The sequence below is a fragment of the Artemia franciscana genome, chromosome 1 (assembly GCF_032884065.1).
Source record: "Artemia franciscana chromosome 1, ASM3288406v1, whole genome shotgun sequence".
Taxonomy (NCBI): domain Eukaryota; kingdom Metazoa; phylum Arthropoda; class Branchiopoda; order Anostraca; family Artemiidae; genus Artemia; species Artemia franciscana.
The window spans coordinates 26,378,519-26,400,355 of record NC_088863.1 but is presented as its reverse complement, the minus strand read 5'-3'; the positions used below and the strand labels follow the sequence as shown (position 1 = coordinate 26,400,355).

At 32.6% G+C, this 21,837-nt stretch overlaps 1 protein-coding gene across 2 annotated transcripts in view; it reads left to right on the top strand.

Moving 5' to 3' along the window:
* Positions 1-21,837, top strand: part of LOC136027581 (exosome complex component 10 homolog) — a 291,574-nt gene that overhangs the window by 47,914 nt on the left and 221,823 nt on the right. For both annotated transcript variants that reach the window (XM_065704964.1, XM_065704974.1), the window contains exons 4-6: positions 6,555-6,653; positions 7,696-7,862; positions 18,975-19,161. In XM_065704964.1, the coding sequence (XP_065561036.1) occupies positions 6,555-6,653; positions 7,696-7,862; positions 18,975-19,161 (453 nt within the window). The remainder of the gene's footprint in view (positions 1-6,554; positions 6,654-7,695; positions 7,863-18,974; positions 19,162-21,837) is intronic.

Genomic DNA, 21,837 nt, shown 5'->3' with positions numbered 1-21,837 from the left:
TTAATCTATCCTGATTTATTGTTGATATAAGATAGTTTTCATCGTTTTTAGCCTGGAAAATGACCTGTCTCCAGAAGCAATATTTACTGGCATTGTTAAGGATATTTCACAAGTTAAGAAAAAATTTGCTCATGTATGATCACATAAAATAAATAAATATATTCGCAAATTTGATGGCAGGCCGTTAAGCCTCTACAAAACAAAAATCTTAATTTGCATTTCTTCTAAATTTGCATAAGGAGAAAATGTCACTTGAATAATATTCATCAACTTCCTTCTTGAATGTCCGTAGGTTTGTGGAGCAGATTACTCTTTCTGGTAAGTTGTTCCAATGCTGAACAACTCGGTTGCGGAAAGTCCATCGGCCCATGTCCTTGTAAAAACGTTCCATACTCACTTTGTACTGATGTCCTCGGAGATGATTTTTATTGAACTGCACGATTCTCTGGGCTGGTACGTTATCATAGGCTCCATTGCAGAGCTTGTACATTTCAATAAGATCACCACGGTGGAATCTATAGGCGAGGGTTGGGATTTCAAGCTTTCTAAGCCGCTCTTCGTAGGGAAGGAAGCGTAATGTATGATGTATGATGAATGCTCCAAAAGAGTAAAAGTCATGACATTAGTTGACTGAACTTGCGAGCAAACTAGGCTTTTCAAACCGTGACATTACAATCAACATTGATCCCAGACCATTCACACTTTTTTGCTTTTTTGTGTGTCTGTGTGTGTTTTTTTGTTTTTACCAACAGTTTTGACTGTGGTTTCGCTTTCGCTTAATACTGCCAGAGCTTAAGCTAGCCCTTTGTTAAGGAGGAAAATAAATAATAAAGTTGACAAGTATCTTATAACTAATTATATATAGCACTAATAAAATATTAGAAGAACTAATTACAGAGGCTCAAAACCAGTTTGTGTGCCAAACTAATTTCCAAGGAAATGTGCCAAATGAGTTACTAGTTGTGTTTCTGGTAGTTATAACCTGTCCAATAACTAATCATGTACAGCACTAATTAAAATATTGGAAGGACTCATTACAAAGGCTCGATACAAAACATTGTCCTGGTCTATCATCTCCATATATACGACGTTGATTTTTTTTTTCACATACCACACTGTCTTTCTTTGACCAAACGATTAAGATTTTCAATTGGGATAAGTCCTTTATTAGACAGTGAAAAAACAAATACAAAAGTTCTGAATATTTTGAAGACACAGTCGGTCTTCATCATCAGCAGAAATACTAAAGTATTGTAATTAACAAATATATTTATACAGAAAAAAATTTAATAACTTCCGGATCACTAAATGTTCACTAAAGTCTTGAGTTCCTTTAATCTTGCTTAAATTTATGTTGAATTCTTAATAGGGTTGGCACAATCTTCCTCTTCTAATTGTAAAGGAAATGTTGCTAAATTTATAATTCTTAGTTAAGTTGGTACAATCTTCTTCATTTTCAATTGTAAGCGGAAGGTTACTGAATTTATAGTTTTCCTGATCAATTTTCCCCATATATACGACGTTCAATTCAACGTCGTAAATATGGGGATGATAGACCAGGAAAATGTTATGAGAGGATTACACAAGGGACCTCTTGTTGACGCTGTTTAGCCAATTCTGTTCCGAATTTCCTAAAAACTAACTCATAATAGGATCCTTTGACAGTTTTTGACCTTCTAAAATGTGTAAAACCGCAGCATATTCAGAGTCTAGCATTATTGTTACCATTACCGTGCTGACAGAGATTCCGCGTATTTTCTGAATATCTTCTTAGCAAAATATACAATTTGCTAATTAATAGTGAATCAGGGATGTTCAAGAGGCTCATAGACTTCAGTTTTTTTTGTTAGAGTCAGACCAGATTTACTGGGGGGGGGATAAATTGGAAATTAGGGTAATCTTGCGTGACATTTTTCAATTTTTCATCGAAGACCCTTCTGATCAAGTTTAGAGACCACCCCTCCTTTGTGCAGGTATGACAAAAACCATAACCTTGACAATATCCTTAATAGTATAAAAGAAAAAGTCAGGAAAAAGTTTTTATATTAGTCCCATCTAATATAAAATACTATACAGTGAAATATATTAGACTATACATTACAATAAAATGTAGTTTCTATTTACGCACAATATGTTATATACAGAGTTGGACTATGGTGTTGTTCTTTCTTTAGGTGTGTGGAAGCTTTAGCATTCCTTTCGGCCAAGACAGCATACTTCAGGGAAATTGGGTAAACAGCTAAAAAAGAGAAGACTGCGACCAGTTTTAGGACATAACCTCGATATGTAGCCTTATCGGTACTGCCTATACTATAAGTATAATTTCCTGTATTGTCTGTAGTTAAGGACTCAGCTCTCTTTTTTTCACTTCGTTTTCGGCATAGCTAGTTCGTTTCTAACAAATTATTAAATTTTCGTCTTGTTGCAACGCCTATAGATAGTGCATTTTGCCGAATTTTATCGCAAAATAATGTGAAACTGAGTTGGTCGGTAGACCCAGGGACGACTTTGATTATCTTAAGTTTGCTCTTGAAGTTTATTGTTTGTTTTGCTATGCTTAGAGGATCTATTTTCGACTGCAAGCCTCAATTGAACTGAAAGTATGCTGGTCATGAAAACCCGTAAGCAATTAAATACGGGAGATTCAAAATACATGCAACCTAAAAGATTATTATCGTTGCAAAAAGCCAAAAGACTTAACACTGGAAGGAGTTCCCTTAGTCTTTTATTTGTAATCTCTCCGTCTTCTTCATTCTTTTACTTCAGAACAGACAGTACTGTTCCCATTTGAAAGGTTTTTGTAAGTATTCTAATTGTTTTAATCTTCATTCGAGTATTTCTTGTTGGTTTGTTACCCACCTTAATTAAATGCTTTGTTGTAGAAATTTAATATGCTAGGAGTGAAGCTTATTTAGGCTTTTAAAGTCCCCTTTGTTTTCAAACTGTGATATTGTATTAAATACAGTTTTGTTGAAACTTTGAAACGAAGAGGTTATTAAGATTGTCAAGAATGAAACAATGAGGGAAAAGCCATTGCAACATGAGAATGGCCCGTGGGAATATTTATGTGGCATGTTTTAAAAGAAATAATTTTCAATCTCCCTGGGCTATAAGCTGAATGAGGAAATGTTTTCCTTTTCTTTGTTGGTTCCACTTGGCTGCTGTAATTCAAAGGTGTTATGTTACAAGACTTCAATTTGAAGGAAGATGGAAAAAGTGGAAAGTAACTTCGGGTTTCCTTAATTGCAGTTACCACCTCTCTGATTTATAAAATTTATTTAGACCAAAAACAGGGTATAATGTGGCATAAACCGTTTTAGTGCCAAAGGCTTCGCTTTTTAACTATTTCTTAAATCGAAAAAAAGACATACCATGTTCTAATGCTGATAATGATAATGTTCTGTAAAGACTCAAAACATGCAAGTATCTTGCGAGTTTATGTTTTAGCGTCTGATGTTGCAATGCACTTTCGACCTGCTTTCTTTTTTTTAAATTGCTTTTGTGACTGCTTGAATCAGAACATTTATTTAGACCAGCACAAGGCTAAATGTATAAAGTTTCTTTCAGAAAAATTAATGATTTGTTCACTAGTGGGAACATTGTCCCCGTCATGTTGTTCCTCTTGGTTATACCACATTTACGTCATCTTAGTGATGAATAATTGAAGAATTTATTAGGAACATAATCATTCCAATTCCTATTTGAAATCAACAAAGAGCCAGAATTATGTCGTAAACAATATACCACCACACATATACTGCCAAAAAATGCTGAGAATTTGCAAGAGCGTATCTAATAGTTTTTCAGCCTAATGGAAATAAAAATGCCAGTACAATAGTTAATTCACACCCTATGAAATATGATAGGTTTCTTTTGAAATAAATCTTGTAATATTTGTTTTATGCATCTATACCTCGAATTTCCAACCGGAATTATAGGCAATTCTGTAATGTCTGAGTACGACTTGTAATGACCTGATTACCAAGAGTAGCAGCATATCATCAACTAAGTAATAGCGTTTTGTATTTTCGTATGTGCTTCTAAACTACTACTAACATCTAATTGCTAGTCGCGTTAGGCCATCACAGCTTTGCCCACCCCTCCTCTACCCCAGTCAATACAAATCTTGGCTCCTTTCCCCTCCTATAAAGTTCTCATTTTATTTCAATCCCTTCTCATGACCTCTTTTGACCTCAGTACATATGTATGTGTATGTGTGTGTGTGTGTGTTTGTATGTGTGTGTCTAGTTTTGGTAAAGAGTCATAATTTAGAAGGTGAGGCACATGCGAATACATTTGCCTATAGGGTTTCGGCACTTTAAATTCTCTACCCAGTCAAGTGTTGTGCCTACCACAGAATATCCATGGCATCCCCGTGTCAGGTATCACCTCCAAAATACATGCCTATGAAAAAAAAAACAACAAAAAAACAGCAAATGTAGAACAACCAAGTAACACCAAAACAAACTTATCCTGTTAATATATTACTCTTTTTAGCAACAATAGGTAAATTAAATGTGATAAATTTTACCAAATCACAAATATTAACACTTTGCAAAAAACCTGAATGAACTATACAATTATAGAATTCATCTTTACCATGAGGCTATTAAAAAAAAAATCCGCTCTATTAGAAACACAATTCAAAATAAATGGCGCTGCATCATCTTTTCGCGAACCTCCGAAATTAGCCGAAAATTTCCTTAAGTATTTCCAGATAATTCTTTTGGTATGTATTTAAAAGTTCGTTATAATGAAAACTAATTTTTTTTAAATTGCCAAGTTAATTTATTTGCAGAAAAACCTCTTAATATCAATTTTTGGCTTAAAATTTTACATCTATTTTTAAAATCAATATAATTACTACAAATCCTTGCATAACGAAGTAACTGTGAGAAAAACGCGGAATATGTGATATTTGAGTGTATATTACTTTCAGGGAATGCGAAACTAATCACTTCAAAATCAAAATCATCTGTTTTATTATACATTTTAAACTTAATTTATTATTATCAGAAATATTAATAATTAAATCTAAGAAATGATCTTCATGACCAGCGCCATGACTAGGTTCAAGATTAAGCTCTGATGGATATATATTTTTAGAAATATCAATGAAGTCCTTACAATTTAAGACCAAAATATCATCTAAATATCTTTTATTATTTGACAAAACATGTTTTAAATTATTTGGATTATTCTTATCCATCATATATTTATATTCTAGTTGACATAAAAACAAGTCAGCTATAAATGGGCTGGCATTCCCCCTCATGGGAATTCCCATGATTTGCTTGTACAAATCACCACCAAATCTTATATAAGTATTGTATAAAACAAATTCTAATAACTCAAAAATCATATCCAAGCTCTAACATCTCAAGTTAACTGTAGTCTTAAAGCAATTTGTCCATATAGCTTTTTTGTTATAAGTGTCTATTTTTTAAGAACCTTTTACTAGATAAGAGGAAAGATTTCTTGATAACAGTTTTTAAATTATCTAACACTACATTAAGTGATAAATTAGTATACATTGTCGCAAAATCGAAAGACTCAATTCTTTTAGCTGAAACCATTGTTAAAGAATCTATCACCTGCAGTGAATTATTAACACTCCAATATGGATTAAAATTCGAAAATTTTTTAATACCAGAACAGTAGGTTTTAAATTTATTTATAATTTCCTTTAAAATTAAAGAGAGGTCAGTAGCAGCAATGCGGGTTGGACATGACTGTTATTACAGATGATGATTCTTTGAACCACCTGAACTATCAAACATGATAGGACCGAGATAACGGCCCAAACATATTAAATTTACAATGGGTGAAAACGAACAATCTGGACGACCAATACGGACAGCTAAAGCAAAGGGCATTGCTAAATTTTCTGAAATAATCAAAATCCAAAATGAAAAAACAAGAAAATGCGGTTAGAAGATATATCAGTTTCCACTTCGAGCCGCATTTGCCATTGCTATACATAAGTCGTAAGGCCAAACTTTTGAAATTGATGCTGTCGCCCTTAGTTCTCCTGTTTTTAATCATGGTATGTTATAATTGGCATTTTCTTGAGTTAAAAAACAAAGTAGCTTAAAAGTTCTGCTACCCTCCGAACATGAACGACTAACATATAATGAAGTATGGAAGGAACACCCTTGATAACTGCCAACAAAACGTTTTATTGTTACAGTTATATTTCTTTTTTTAATAATACGATTTATAATTATAATACATATTAACATCGCTGACATTTCTGGTCACAAGAACGATCAAAATAGGTTAGGACTTCAACAAAAAATTCGTATTTTTCCCAGGGTGGTTGTAACGAACCCGTGGTGACGTTATGACACCAAGAAGAGGGGACGTCATGACATCAAGAAAAGGCTCAAATTGTCTGCGATTAGAAGACAAGGGACAACGAGAATCCATATATATAAGCCTTCCGCGTGCCGAGTGCCGGGGCCTGGATCACAATTTTCAGCTCTTAAACTCCACTGTAACATTTTCTTTAACTGCTTATATTCTTATGCATTTGTTTAGTTCCTTTTTTTTAGGGTCTTTCATTGGATGAAGCAGCAGGACACAAAAAAAATGTTTTGGTTGTAAACGCTAATGTTCAGCATGTTCTGACAAGGAAGTACAGCACAGCAGATGTAAGTCCCTTACAGTAATTCTTAGAGCCCTTCTTTGGAGAATGCAACTTTTAATTTTTTTTAAAATCTAATTCCTCAATTATAAATAGACATTTTGATATGAAAAGAACGTTAGACTCACTCGCTTGTTTTGAAATAAGAATGTATATACATGTAAAAAGCTGGCTTTACTGGATGTTTAGCTAGCAAAAAACACAATCGCAGCCAAGAGTCTTCGTCTGCTTTGACGAAACCTTGAGCCTTCAGCTCTCAAAAGTGAAAGTCTAGATTGCGTGTGATAACTCGTACTTACTCAAGTTCGCAAACCTAATGAATGATTGCTAAGTTCGCAAGTAGCAGCCATGTCATACTTTATGAGTCTATGAACTACGTTCCGCTTCGGCGGACCCTCGGAATATCATTCCTTAAATTGAATATTTGCTTTATGGGTACCCTTTCATACCCAATTCACTTGTGAGGTCTTATTACATCTTCAATGCGTTCCCTCCTTTTTAACATCAAGCAGACTTCTTTAAGCAAATTATTTTATACGGGGAAATCTTAGCAATGGGGAGAGTTGCACATGTAGAATCAGTGTAAAAGTAGTGTGTTTGGAAGAACACTCGTGTTTTGTGGAAAATTGCGATTAACGTAGTTCCTTTGCTAGAAAGTTGCACTTTTAATGTATAAAAACCGCAAAAACCAAGAAAAGCAAAAACAAATTCAGCTTTTATTATTTGGAGATAAAATAGCTACAGAAAGTTCTTCAAGTCTATAGTTCTTCAAGTCGCTATAAGACATAGGTCACTCTGGTAGGTGTTGACTAACGAGAACACCCTGAAAAGGCCTGCCCCCTAAAAATTCTTTGGTTGCTTACTTAACTACCCCTAAACTTCTTCAAAGCTACTTTCGTACTATTTGGGTTGAAAGGACTTTCTTCGAAACCTTGAAATAGTCGTGTGACATAGACGTTTTCCAGTTTTGTTACATCAACAAAATTTAAGATATTCTACTGTATAAAAACATAATTTAGCTACAAAGATAATTTGTCTCTTTCTTGCAGAAAATTGGAAGCCCCTTCCGATTGACAACTGCAAAATTAGTTGCACGGCCCCAGATAAACTTCAAGATTAATAACAAAAATGAGCCATTTATACCAAAAATCACAGATAAACCCAATTCACTTCGACCTTTGGCAATTCTCTACGACCCTGATGAAAACGGTGGCCAGTAAGTATTTTATGGCCATTTTCATTATACCTTGGATTAGTATTATATTTTAACGTATAGCTAATCACAGTTTAGATACTAAATACTAAAACGGCCTTCCTGCCTTTAAAAACATTCATGGGAAACTGCGATGTTTGACGGATTTCGAATATTTGAAATCACAGTGGAATCTGCAATATATTTAATTGACTAACTTTTGATTTCTGTAAATCCGTTTTACAGCAACACTAGGGAAAAGCTGAACACCAGAAGAAAAGATAAATATAAATAACTTCTAAATACAAAAAAAGGCGGAGAAAGATAAGCCAGATAGTCTCTATGAGAGACAAAGCTGGGATAACTTTCCAGAATTGTTTAAAAATGATGTCATTTCACTTGTTAATAGATAGTCAATCATCCATCCTAGGGCAGCACTAGGGTAGATAGGTATTGAGTAAAGGTGATTCAAATAGTCTATCAGTTCTGTGGGCCAGGTTACAGTTTTCCGCTATTGATCGCTTTTCTAAATCAAGGCTAGACAAAACCGGATCATCTTAATAATTTTCCAAGTTAAGCAAATTGTTTCGCAGACTGATTTTACTAGGTTCCTGCCCTATTCTGATTTGGATTTTTTTTCTAAATACTGACATTGGAATATAACTTAGAAGCCACTTTAACAATCAATTTATATTTTAGCAGTTTATTATTACACTAATTTTAATAACTTTTATCGATTTCGGTAGAAAAACTTAATAACACAAAAAAACATAATTTAATAAATTTTTGACTTAAATTCGTCATAATCATTTTTAATTATCAGTAATTAGAAACGAGAGTTAATAATAATTTTTTCTCTTCTTTTTCTAGTGTTGGAATGTAATATTAGAAATAATTCTTGCAGTTGAAAATGCAAGTGTATCCATTCTGGATGCCATTCTGGTATTTTTATGCTCCATTAGTACAGTATGAGCACTAACCTATTTTTTCGTAGCCATATTTACAGGCCTAGAAATCAGATATGACTGATATACCTAAACTATAGGCGGTGACAATGATTTCGTGTTTATATTAGACCAAAGACAGTGTTATGTAGAGCTGCTTTCACTTTTTATTTCAAGCCACCAGCCAAGGTTTCTTTCCAGGCAAACACTGTATGGCTGAGGTCTGTTCCTCAGTTTCAGGATTTTCGCCACCGATGCATTAGAGTATTGCCTTCTCTAATGCAGCATTGCTGCCGCCATTCTTGTTAAACGCGTGGTAGTTCTGTAGCTGCTTGCGTATTTGAATGCTTTTTCTATACTATTTGGGATCTATTCAGGGAATAAATACATATGGGAACCCACCGTAAGGATTAGCTATTACTATCCAAAAAAAAGTTCTTATATGAGTGTAATGTGCACTGATAGTTTGACGATACTTTTCTGCTGAAGTATCTGCTTTAAAATCTAATGAAAATACTCGTCCATTTATTCAGCTTAGATGATGAATCTGGATGTCGATCATTTTTCTCTTCTTGGCATATTGATGATTTGGATGATTACTTCTGATTATTACTGATTACTTCTTGGTTGATTAATTCTGATTACTACTGATTACTTCTTGGATAATAACTTCTGATTACCACTGATTACTTTTGATTACTACCAATTACTTCTGATTACTACTGATTACTTCTTGGATGATTACTTCTGATTACTACTGATTACTTCTTGGTTGATTATTTCTGATTACTACTGATTACTTCTTGGATGATTACTACTGATTACTTCTTGGATGATTACTTCTGATTACTACCGATTACTTCTTGGATAATGACTTCTGATTACTACTGATCACTTCCTATTACTACCGATTACTTCTGATTACTACTGATTACTTCTTGGATGATTACTTCTGATTACTGCTGACTCCTTCTTGGATGATTACTTCTGATTACTACTGATTACTTCTTGGTTGATTAATTCTGATTACTACTGATTACTTCTTTGATAATAACTTCTGATTACTACTGACTACTTTCGATTGCTACCGATTACTTCTGATTACTACTGATTACTTCTTGGATGATTACTGCTGATTACTTCTTGGATAATTACTTCTGATTACTACCGATTACTTCTTGGATAATGACTTCTGATTACTACTGATCACTTCCTATTACTACCCATTACTTCTGATTACTACTGATTACTTCTTGGATGATTACTTCTGATTACTTCTGACTCCTTCTTGGATGACTACTTCTGATTACTACTGATTATTTCTTGGATTTTTTTTTGTAATACAAGTCTGTGAAGCTAAATTATCTGTATTAAATTTGTTTTCACTGGCATAATTTTTTTTTTAAGTAAAATTAATTGCATTTTGAATATTGCTGGATCTGGAACTCAAACGGCCTGTGTCTTTTACTTTCAAAACGAGTTAGAGAGTAAAAAAGACTGCTCTTTTACATATATCTTCAAGTAACGCTTTTGGAAGAGTGTTTCTATTTCATAGGAGGTATGGATGATTGACCGTGATTAGGACAACAAAGACTAGATCTTACTCAAAGACTACCGATTACCGAACACAATATCATTCGGTTTATGCACTTTATATAGCGATTGTTACACCCAAGGATACATAATTATGTAACGAATTGGACATTTTGATGAAACGAAGCTTCTCGAAAAGTGACCCTATGACTACTGAAATCCTTGCATAATAGATCCCTAAGCCCTCCTGTGTTTTGATATTGAAAAATATACTAAGTAACCTTGCCAACCGGAATTACGGTAAGACTTTCTAGAACAAGTGTGTGGGGAAGCCAGTTCAAAAATTATTGAATTAAAGTGTACCCGAAGTGACTGAAAAGTTATCACTGTATCCGAATGTGATGCCGACACAATTTTCTCTTGTTTTGGAATCATTAAGTGTAATCCAAACGATCTGATTTCTGATCACGTAAGTCTCTTGTTTTGCATTGTGGTAAAGTAAACGAAATGTGCTGTATCAGATCTTCGGACTGAAATTCGAAACGGAAGACAATTTATCACGAGCAATGAAGTCCCCATTGGTGATCGGTTTCGACGATTTACTATTCAAGAATTTTTTTTCCACCCCTTCCATGTTATAGGTGTCAGTCACACGGAAATATTCAATTAGTTTAAAAACAAAATTTATTGTTCTCTCTGTGTCGAACTAGGTTGTTTTCGTTCTGAATTCACACTCAGAAAAATATCTGTACTGTTAAAGGCTCATTCAAAATCTAGAAGAATAGTAAGCCTGCCAAAGTCTCGGGTGCCAGTGTGTTTAAAAAAAAGGTGGGTTGAGTATTTCAGGAGCGAGTTCAGTGCACTCATCAAAGCACAGGGGATTTTTTTTTTTGAAAACAGCTACATCATGCCCTTTCAAATAAGACAAAATCTTACATGTTTTTATCTCAAACTTGTTCCGAAATTAAAGAAAAAATCTTATTCTGGTGTTGATTGTATTTCATCAAGGCACCTGCAGTTTACAGGTCCTTTAATTGATTAACGTCAAGCACTACAGACTCAAATGACCCTGGTCCGCGGTGTGGTCCAATGGTCCCATGCAATTCTGTGTCTGTTTAATAACCCCTATCCTTCAAAAGGGTAAAAAAGACGCTATCATGTGGACTTCTTATCGCCCCATTGTTTAAGTTCTTCGAGTCATTTGAGTGAAGAGACATTGAAGAAAGTTGTTCCGACCCTCCTCACCAGTCCGGGTACCAACGAGGTTTAGGTAGAGAAAAATCTGTCTTTCAAAGTTGTCAAGGATTATTGACTTCTCCAGTTTCGTTTAATAATCGTGAGATCCGGGCTGTTCCTATTCCTGGCTTCAAATGTTTTACACCGATATCACTTGTATAATAGCCTAACAACTCCTCATCAACCCTTTCTTGGTTCTGTTTGGTCTTTTTTTAATTTGATAAGAGGAAGAAGTAAGCGGTTCACCGCCTTTATTTGAATTTGTAGGGGATGGATGAAACTCTCAACATGATAAGTAACTCCTAGTGATAAGTATCACTAAGTGTACTAGTGATTTTAATACTGAATGAGAGCAGTATTCCCATCTTTGTAATTTCTATTTCTCCTTTGGTTTATAATTGTCGAAATGTGTCTTTCTTTCTGTTGTTTCTTTTTGTTTTTCTTGATTTACTGTCTTTTTTGGCCCTACCCAATTTTTTATATGACGGGTTATAGATAAAATGGCAATGATTATAATGTAAAATTGCGGCTGGTAGTCAATCTAATGCATAAATTCGTTTTCTTGCACGGAATATTTTTCATTCGTTTTTACGTTTGTGGTAAAGACGGTGTGATAAAAATAAATGTGTAATGATCTTTACTTGACAACCTGCGCCTCATACTTATGCAGTAGGTCTTCCAAATTTATATACTGTTTATTAGTTAGTTTTTGGTCAGATTTTTGTTTTGTATCACATCTTTTCGTCCAAGTATCCATTCATTCTACCAAATATCTTGCCATGTTAGTATATACCATTAACCGTGGTGAAGGAGTATGTTCCTCAAATGTAGCAAAATCTAGGCTTTAGTTCGATAAATGACAGAATTAAAAGTGTGACAATGTAGTGACAATCAATTGCAGCAAAGGTTAAGTATTTTTTTTTTAACAAACTGGGTTTGTTTTGAAAATCTTCTAGAATTAAGAACACGAATATAGGTTTTTCTCACTGTCATCTATAGGAAATGTGTAACACTATGTTCGTAACATTTCCTGTCGGAGGAAGCCAACCCATGAATATATCCTGTTAATCTTGCTAACAGGCAGAAATAATCTTGCTCAATTTGGGTAAATCTTGCTAAAGTCATTCGTTACTACAAAATTTACTACAAAAGGATTAATGGTTTTGTTCATTATAATTCACTCGCTATTTTCAACAAAATGGAATAAACAAGAGACACATAACAGTAAATGTTGGGAGAATAGTTTATATGGGGTAATTCATTACAATGTTTAGTGCAATTTATTTAATGAAGTTTTATATTGATAAATAACGGGAGGCTGGAGTTTTTCTTTTCAATGCATACAGACACTGAGAATAGAATATATTTATTCATAAAAAGTAGCTGAAATAAGATTAGCATGTCAGTGTTAAATAAAAAAGAAGTTAAAAAACGTTTGTACACTTTACTAAAATTTCTATCTTCCCCATTTAATTTTTTTTTGGGGGGGAGGGGGAAATAACCTGAAGTTAATTCACATTACTTTGGCTAGTCAAATTTTTGAGGAATCAGGTGTGTTTCTAACGGTGGCATCTTGTGTGTTTGTGAAGTATCTCAGTGGTGACATGAGAAGAATCCCTAGGGTTTAGCTTTTATTATTGTTATTAGGATTACTATTCACTGTGAAATGTTAGCGATGAATTTTTTGTCTTAATAATTTTTATCTTGAAGTCCAAGACTTGTTTTTTTTTTCTTTCTTTTTGGAAAGCTTTTCATTAAACCTGTTAAGGATGCATTGTAGTCAATTAGATTTTAATTGATTAACGATTATTCTGCGTATTGTTTCCTAATGCAGTAACTTTTGGGAAAAGAGAGAAAAATTCATTTTAAATAAAGACCAATATTAAAAAAAAATTCCTATCAAAAAGGCTTGTCTTGGAAAATCTATGCAGATTTGTTTGTGGTAGGACTCAATATTTTTTCAGTTACTCTCTCTCTCTCTCTCTCTTTCTCTCTCTCTCTCTCTCTCTATATATATATATATATATATATATATATATATATATATATATATATATATATGTATATATATATATATATATATATATATATATATATATATATATATATATATATATATATATATACATATAAATATACTATATTTATAAATTAGCAATAATTGAGTATGTATGTATTTTTTTCTCGGAAACGACTCTATATTTTTTCGGGAAAATTGGTATTCTGGAATATTCTGGCTTAAAAAAAAAGAAGATCTAGATAGGTCAGAAGCTTGAGAAAATTCATTAAGAGTCTTAATTTTAGAAAAAAATTCTGTGAGTAACTTCATTTTTATATTCATCAACATTGCAAGATTTTCATGTATGGAGAAGTTTGGAATAAATTGCGTAAAGAGCAAAAAACTGTTAATTGCAAAAATATTTGTATATATATATATATATATATATATATATATATATATATATATATATATATATATATATATATATATATATATATATATATATATTGAAAAAGGATTACAACAATTCAAAAACCTTAAAAAAGAAAGCATAAAGCTTGAAGCTTAGTAGAAATAGTTGTTAGAAATCGGACTTGCGGTAATAATCAAATTGCGTAACTGGTAATTGCAAAAAAGATTTTAATATAATTTAACAAGGTATTACATCGATTCAAAAACCTTAAAAAAAAGAAAACCAAAAGTTTGAAGCTTAGTAGAAATCGTTGTAAGAAAAACATCACCGAATTTCTGTTCTTACAAGTATAAGCAATGTCTGTTTAAGACATGAAAAAAGTTGAAGAATTTTTTTAAGCTCAGTTCAGAAATCGCTAAAGATAGTATGTAAACTGCATAAATATTTACGGTGCCTAAGCAATAATTTTAGTGTTTTAATTCAAACTAGAAAAATAACTGAAAATTTGAAAATTAGTTTGTCTTTTTGTTAGATAAAATCAACTTCCTGCGTGAATAAGTTATATAATGTCAGAAGGAAGGCACAAAAACCGAAAATTTGCAATTATTACCAATGATCATTCGATATCATCCAAAAAACGAAAATTTGAAACTATTACAAATGATGATTACCTATTTTGACAAGGGATTTCAACAATTGAAAACCCTTAAAAAAGAAGACCAAAATTTTGAAGCTTAGTACATATCGTTGCTGGAAATCGGAGTAGCTTCAATAATCAATTATCTTTGAACAGATTTTAGTATGAAGAGACATAAAATTGCTTAAAGAGCAAAAAACTGGAAATTGCAAAAAATTTTGTATATATTTTAACGAGGGATTATAACCAAAAACCTTAAAAATGAAAAACAAAAGTTTGAAGCTTAGTAGAGATCGTTGTTAGAAATTGGACTTGCTTTAATAATCAAATATCTTTGAAAAAACTCAGTATGAAAAGACTGAAAACAAAATGCTTATGGTTTGTTTTTTGGTTTTTTCTTCAGCATTTTCTTTGATTTTATGTTGTTCGTTAGTATCCACTGATGGCAGTCCAGAAGTTTTTGGGTTTTGTCCAAATCCCGGATAATGGCGAATGACTCACCTTATGGTTGGGAGGTGTTTGGTTTTAACTCTTGTAATTTTTGGTCTTTTATTGAATTTTATTTATCTTTTAATTTTTTTGTGTTTTTCATCGATTTTTAATTGGTTTTGTTGACTTTCCGCGTTTGTTTTTTGGCTTTTTCTTTGGTATGTTCCTTGATTATATTATTTTGTTCGCGCTAAAGAAGAGAGGCAGTTGTTCCCTCGAATTATTCGTTTTATGTGTTTCTTCAGTGTTTTCGTTTGGCCTTTAAAAACCCGTTTTTGATCGTTTTCTTTCTTTATGGTAGTTATTTATCACTATTTCTGGTGATTTTCTCTATTGCCTAAACAAAAAATCACTAAATTTGCACATAAATCACTAGCCTATTGAATAAAATCACCAAGTCAACCAGAAAAATCACTAAAATCTAGTGATTTCTTTTGTCATCGGGCGGCAACCCTGTTTAAAACTTTTTTCTCCTGTAAAGTTATGGAAAACGTGTGATAGCTTCCTTCGTTGTTGGGCGTGATAGAAAAACAAAATTCCCTGTCATTTCAATGAGAGTTGTAACTTTGTCTCAATATAAGAATTATAACTTTTTATAAGAATTATAATTACAATTCCTTTGTAGCCCATGCTTCCAAGCATTGAACAAAATCGATTTATCTGTAAAGTCTCAAGTTTGTATTTCAATCTCGTTTTATTTTCCTTTAGTATCGTAAATCCTTTATGTCTCCCTTTCCAATTTAAAACCGAGGTCAAGTATTGATTATTTTTTATTAATTTTTCTTATTTTATTGATTTTTTTATTATTATTATCCTTTCATGAAAATTTGAATCTGTATAGAAGAGCTTACTTTGCATCAAGTAGTACAGTTTCCTTCCAGTAAATATTCCAGTATTTTCTATTTTTTTTGACAAGGAAAGTATCTTTTATATTAAAGCTCTTTAGACCAGGAATGCATTCAAGTTATCGTTTATCTTCCTCGGGGTAATTTTCGCGTGAGAACCAGAAGGTCCTTAATATGATAAGATTTTTATGTCCTTGCGGAAATATCCATCGTTGATACTGCTTGTAAAAATCGTTATCCTAAACGAAATTTAGAATTTTGGAAATAAATTAGAATGACGAAGAAATATAAGGTCTGGGAAACTCAAATGTTTACTTAGTGTTGGGAATAAAAAGTTACTGTAGGCTTTTTAAAAGAGGAAGTGAAACATAAATTGTGCTGCCTCAAATATCTGTGCAGGAGCCTATTGAACTGCGTATCTAAGAGATATTTTCAAACTTTGAGTTAGTTAATTTTTGTTAGTTAATTAAAGTTAATTTGTTTATTTGTTAATGAGTAGTTATGAGTAGTTATTTGTAATGAGTTAGTTAATTTTTGTTAGTTAATTGTTAATTAGTTAATTTGTTAGTTAGTTAGTTATTTTGTTGTTAATTAATTTTTTTTTTTTTAGTTTTTTAGTTAATATTACCCGTCCTTGGATCACTAAACATTCCTTTAATGTTTCAAATGAATCTCAAAATAAAAATCGAATTTGGTGAAATTAGTGGAAAATTAAATGCTAATAAATTCGTATTTTGAGCGGTTTCAGCTGAACTGCTTTTTAAATAAAATTGTTATTTTAATGCTTGTTAGTTATCCGTAGTTGCGTGTCATTTTCAAGAAAATAAATATTCTGCCTTGCTTTGCCTAAAAAACACATGGTAATAAAGGTTTGCTCTTGCTATTAAATATTTTAGGGAATTTCCGCGTGCCATTTATAGCCAAAACGCTGTATTGACAATCTAGGAGTCCTTTTATTAAGCTTACAGTTCAGAGAAATTAAAAAATCATTCTGAAAAATTTATTTGCGATAAGCTTGTAATATAACTATGCCATTTAATCAGCTAAAATTTATTTATTTCTAATTTGAATTTGATCATTAAAAAGCCTGAAGTAATTCATTCAGAAATAAAAAGATAGCAAGCTTCCCATGATGAGTGGGTACTAGTGATAAATGCAATCAAAACAATTCAGTAAAATCCTTGTTCTTAAAAATCGCAGTTTCTTTTAGATAAAATTTGTACTTTTTAAAAAGTAAAAGGAATTCATCAATCAATTAAAAGACAACATACTTAAACTTATAACGGTTGAATAATAATATGTATATTTTAGTTTATTCTTTGCTATGAAAAGGGGGGGCTATTTGGTCTAAAGAATGTATACACAAAGTGCTTATTCTCAGTATATTTATATGTTTATCGGTTTTCAATGTACTTGTATGATAGGCACTGTGTAACCCTATGTTCTCCTTGGATGGTATTGAATATTCTAGTTTGAAAGTTGAGCCGTTGTAACATTGCCAGTTAGGGATTCGGATGATTTTAATGCTATCAATTCAGCATTTCGGCACAGTATATTCACCTTGAATATAACTTTGCGGTGCTATGGAAGTATTTTTGAGTTTAGTGAATCATGTTAGGTGGCCAATACTCAGGTTTCATCTAGTGTGTCATATTCCTTGAGATAGCTTAAATGACTTCTCTGAACTATAATCTGTTCAATTTATGAATCACCTCATCTCATTATTGCATCTTTTTTTCTCTTTGTATAGACTGCCACTTTTTTCAATTTGGATTCGAAAAACTATGAATCTCAGAATATCTTTTTCTTATTTGTGTCTCTTTATTTGTTGTCATTGACCCCTATATATAAATTAACCCTCCTCTGTTTTTCTGTGTTTTTATTTCTACCCTAATGATTTTGGAGATTTTGAAGAAAAAAAAAATATTGAGCTTCAAAGATCTTTTTTCCTTCTTCTTTTTTTACTCGTCAATTCAACTCTTTATTAGTCTTTGCATATGTTAATAATTCATCCATTGATTCTGTATATTAAGACGCAACAGTATTTATGTCTCAATACGAATGAAACAAACAACACTCCAGTGAATGGTTCTCATTTTGCCAATTTTGTCCCATGAAAATGTGTTGCTAATTACAATGACTTCGCTATGATAAGCATACCAACGTTACATGTAATAATAGATGAAAAAAAAAAAGAATCCAAATGTCCGAATTGTCGATCTTTCGTCTAAGAACCATTACATCAGGAAATTTTTCTAGTTGTATGACTTCTATTCTATGACTATGACTTCTATTCTTAGGACTAGAATTAGGAATTCTATGACTAAGTATTGTAAGCACAGTTATGTTAACAAAAAGCAATGAGGGATAAAGTAATGATAAACAAATATTGGACCCACTCAGAAGCAAAGTTGGTTGATTCAAGACAACATCTATCAGGAAAAATTTAAAAACAATACAAGTTGTTGAAATGATGCTTGTGTATTAATATTCCGGGAAAAAATCCAGACATTTTTAATGTTTCTTTATGTATTTGAGAATGTTATGGATTGAAAGTATGCTTGAGCTCAATTTAAAATGAAAATTGGCTTTGAAAACCATTCATATTTGGAGGAGGAATCGCCAAGTTTTTTGTTGCTTTTATTATTATTAAACTTTATTTTGAACATAAAAATCACGAAGCTTTCTAAGTTGTTTGACATTAAAAATCTAAAAAGATTTAAATGTAGCTTCTTAAGGACCCGTGCTGTTTATTCCATTCCGAGATATAAAAAAATAGCAATTGTGTTGTCTGAAGGATAACCCTTCATTTGTTATTCGCCCTGTGATGCAGCCATACAGTCAGGGTGGCCACCCCTAGCAACTTATCACCATTTATAGTGACTTTATGTTGTCTAAACAAAAAAAAAACACTAAATCAGCATATAAATCACTAGATTACTGAAGAGAATCACTAAATTTAGTGATTTTTTCTCACCGGTTGGCAACCCTGCATAAAGAGTTGTATTCGTAAATAATTCCTCCATTTGTCTTTATAGATATTGCCACCCTTATGAGTTTGAAATAGAGAAATATAAACCTTTGGAGGGTTTTATCACTGAGAAATTACCAATTGAACCAAAACCAATTGAAGCCACTGAAGTGATCCTTGTTGATTCCGAAGAGAAATTGAAAACGATGTTAAGTGATCTGGAAACACAAACGGAGATTGCTGTTGATTTAGAAGTAAGTGTTTATATATTTGGCATTATGCATTTTTGTTTTCTTTACATACTTCAGGGAGGGAATTCATACATTTCTTTTCAAACAAAGGTTATATTTAATTAACTAAAATGCACTTTATGCTGTCTTGCAATTTGAAAAAAAAATAGCCAAAGAGGCAATGGGACCAAAGGCATAAAAAAATAAACCGAAGCGTGTACGCTCCTGTGAGGATCTGAAACCTACTTGCCACTGGCTTTGATTGTACAATGGAGGGAACACCCGTTGTTGGTACTAGTTGCATTATTTCGACGGGTCTTAATACTAAAATTTTATTTTGAAAACAAATTTACAAGAATTTTGAAACAGAGTCTGAAGTTTCTTTAAAATGGTAACGAGTCTAAGCAAAAAACACACGCTTTTGTTTTCTTTTCTTTTTTTCTTCGTCGTTAGTTGCGCACTATCATAGAGAGCCGTTTAATAGCTTATTTGAAATCTCATTTTCATATCTAATCGTCGTCTATAAATTCGACTTGTTAACTCTATCATAAAGTGCCATGTGGCACCCAAAAGATGAAATTTGGATGTTATCTTCGGAACGGAAAGGCTCTGCGAGATAGTGGAAAGCATAGAACTGTTTAAGGGATGATTTAAAGCTGACGTATGATTTAAAGGATTATGTATAGGTTTGTAGTTGAAAAGAGCATTAAAAAGTCGCATCAAGCAATGATAAATCTTTGAATTCTAGGTTAGTTTACTGTCATAAATTTTTAGCATGTAATAAACGCATCATTTGGAACAGCAAATATCACAGAGCAGACTGTTATAGACAAGACGTTTTAGTAGTGGTAACAGCCATGCCTTGTGGCCGTGGTTACGTAGAGTTGAATATTGAGTAGAATGATTTTTTAGAAATTCGTATTCTCTTTCAAGCACCGATTTATGTCTAATTGTCAGTTCCCCTAACATGTTAAATCAAAGAAGCAAACATAATGAAAACAGTAATTTTCCCAAACATTAACTAGAGATTTGGGTTCTTAAGTCTACGTATTTTTTTTTTTTTTTTGCGACTCGTCAAAAACGCCGTAGATTCTTTCTGTGAAATATCCCTGATTTTTATTTTTGTTTTTAAGGCCGAGCTTAAGAAAGAATATTTCTTTATATAAAATTTATTGTCAACAATTCTAAAACATGAAAGCCTACGAAAACTAATTCAAATAAAACTTTTTCTGATGGAAATAAAGAGCGAAAGTTACAACTTAATACAAAATAAAATTAATGATTCGCGGCTTATGCAACATACTTTTAAAAACTGCAAATAAGCTGGCTCGTGATATTTCCCCATATTTCTAGAATTTGAAAATTGGCGCCTTATAAAGTTTTTTTTAGTTTTTCTTTTTTTTAGAGAGTTAAAATCGGGTCGTAAAATTTATCAGTTTCATGGCCGGTAAAAAACTATTGAAATAATTTCCTTGTTTCTATGTTCTGTTGTGTGTCGTTGGTTTTGTGTTTTAAATAAAACGCTAATTTTTTGTAGAATTTTACAAATATAAAGAAATATAACGAGCCTGTTTATTTGAAACAGATCCATCAAAAATATGTTGCATAAACCACGAAGGAGAAGTTGGTCGTTTGAAATTTCAATTTCATCAGTAAAACTTCGTTTAAAAAAAAAAAAAAGTTTGAGGGAAGAATCTATTTCGATACATTGAAAGCTCAGTTTTTTTTTTTTTTTTTTTTTTTTTTTTTTTTTTTTTTTTTTTTTTTTTTTTTTTTTTCTTATAGACAGGACTATTTTAGCCCATAGAGTGAAAAAAGAGGAAAAAATAATTATTACATAGCTACAGTAAATGAAGTTAATGGTTGGTCCTATATTGCAGCGAAACCTTTAACACCTGCAGATCTTTTATGAGGGAGCGGTGGGGCAGATACAAAGTAATGCATAGAAAAGCCCTATGTCGCTTAAAAATTATTTCAGAGGGATTTAAATTACCCAATGGTGAAGCACAAGGGATATGAAATGATAGCTTGATCTATCCTGCGTCTGCAGACAAAGCTCCTCCAGCGAAGAACTTGCCAGCATTGTCTCCTTTTCAAAGAATCGGTATAGCGTCATTTTAGGCTTTCTTGAATTGTGGAGACCAGGGGTCCATCCCCATACATCATGTGGTAACCTTCTTTCACCCATCCGTACCAAATGTCCCCTGAATATCTAGTTGCATCTTCGAATGATTTTATGGATGGCAGTGTGGTCAGCAATGTGGTAAATCTCTTCATTGATTACTTATTCTATCTTGTGTATATTTAACGTCGACTTTAGACAGTTGTTGTCAAAGTCTTGACGCCATTTTTCCTGTTGTGCATGGAAATCCTAGGATTCACATCTATGGGTAAGGACAAAAAGAACGTTGTTGCCATAAATTCTAATCTTCAGCTTTTGGGAAAACTTCTTAATCTTCCAGACACTTCTGAGGCAACTAAAGGCAGAACCGGCCAGCGCTATTCGACTTGAAATTTCTCATTCGCAAGTTGCATCTTGCGAAAGAATTCTACCGAGATATTTTGACTCTGTCACCACTTTGATTTCTGCACCATTCACCAGAAGTCTCTTTTCAACACCGGGAATAACCGTGTTTGGCATAGACTTGTTATTTGTGGCGTTGATGCGAAGGCCCACAGCATTGGCAACACGTTCAAGCT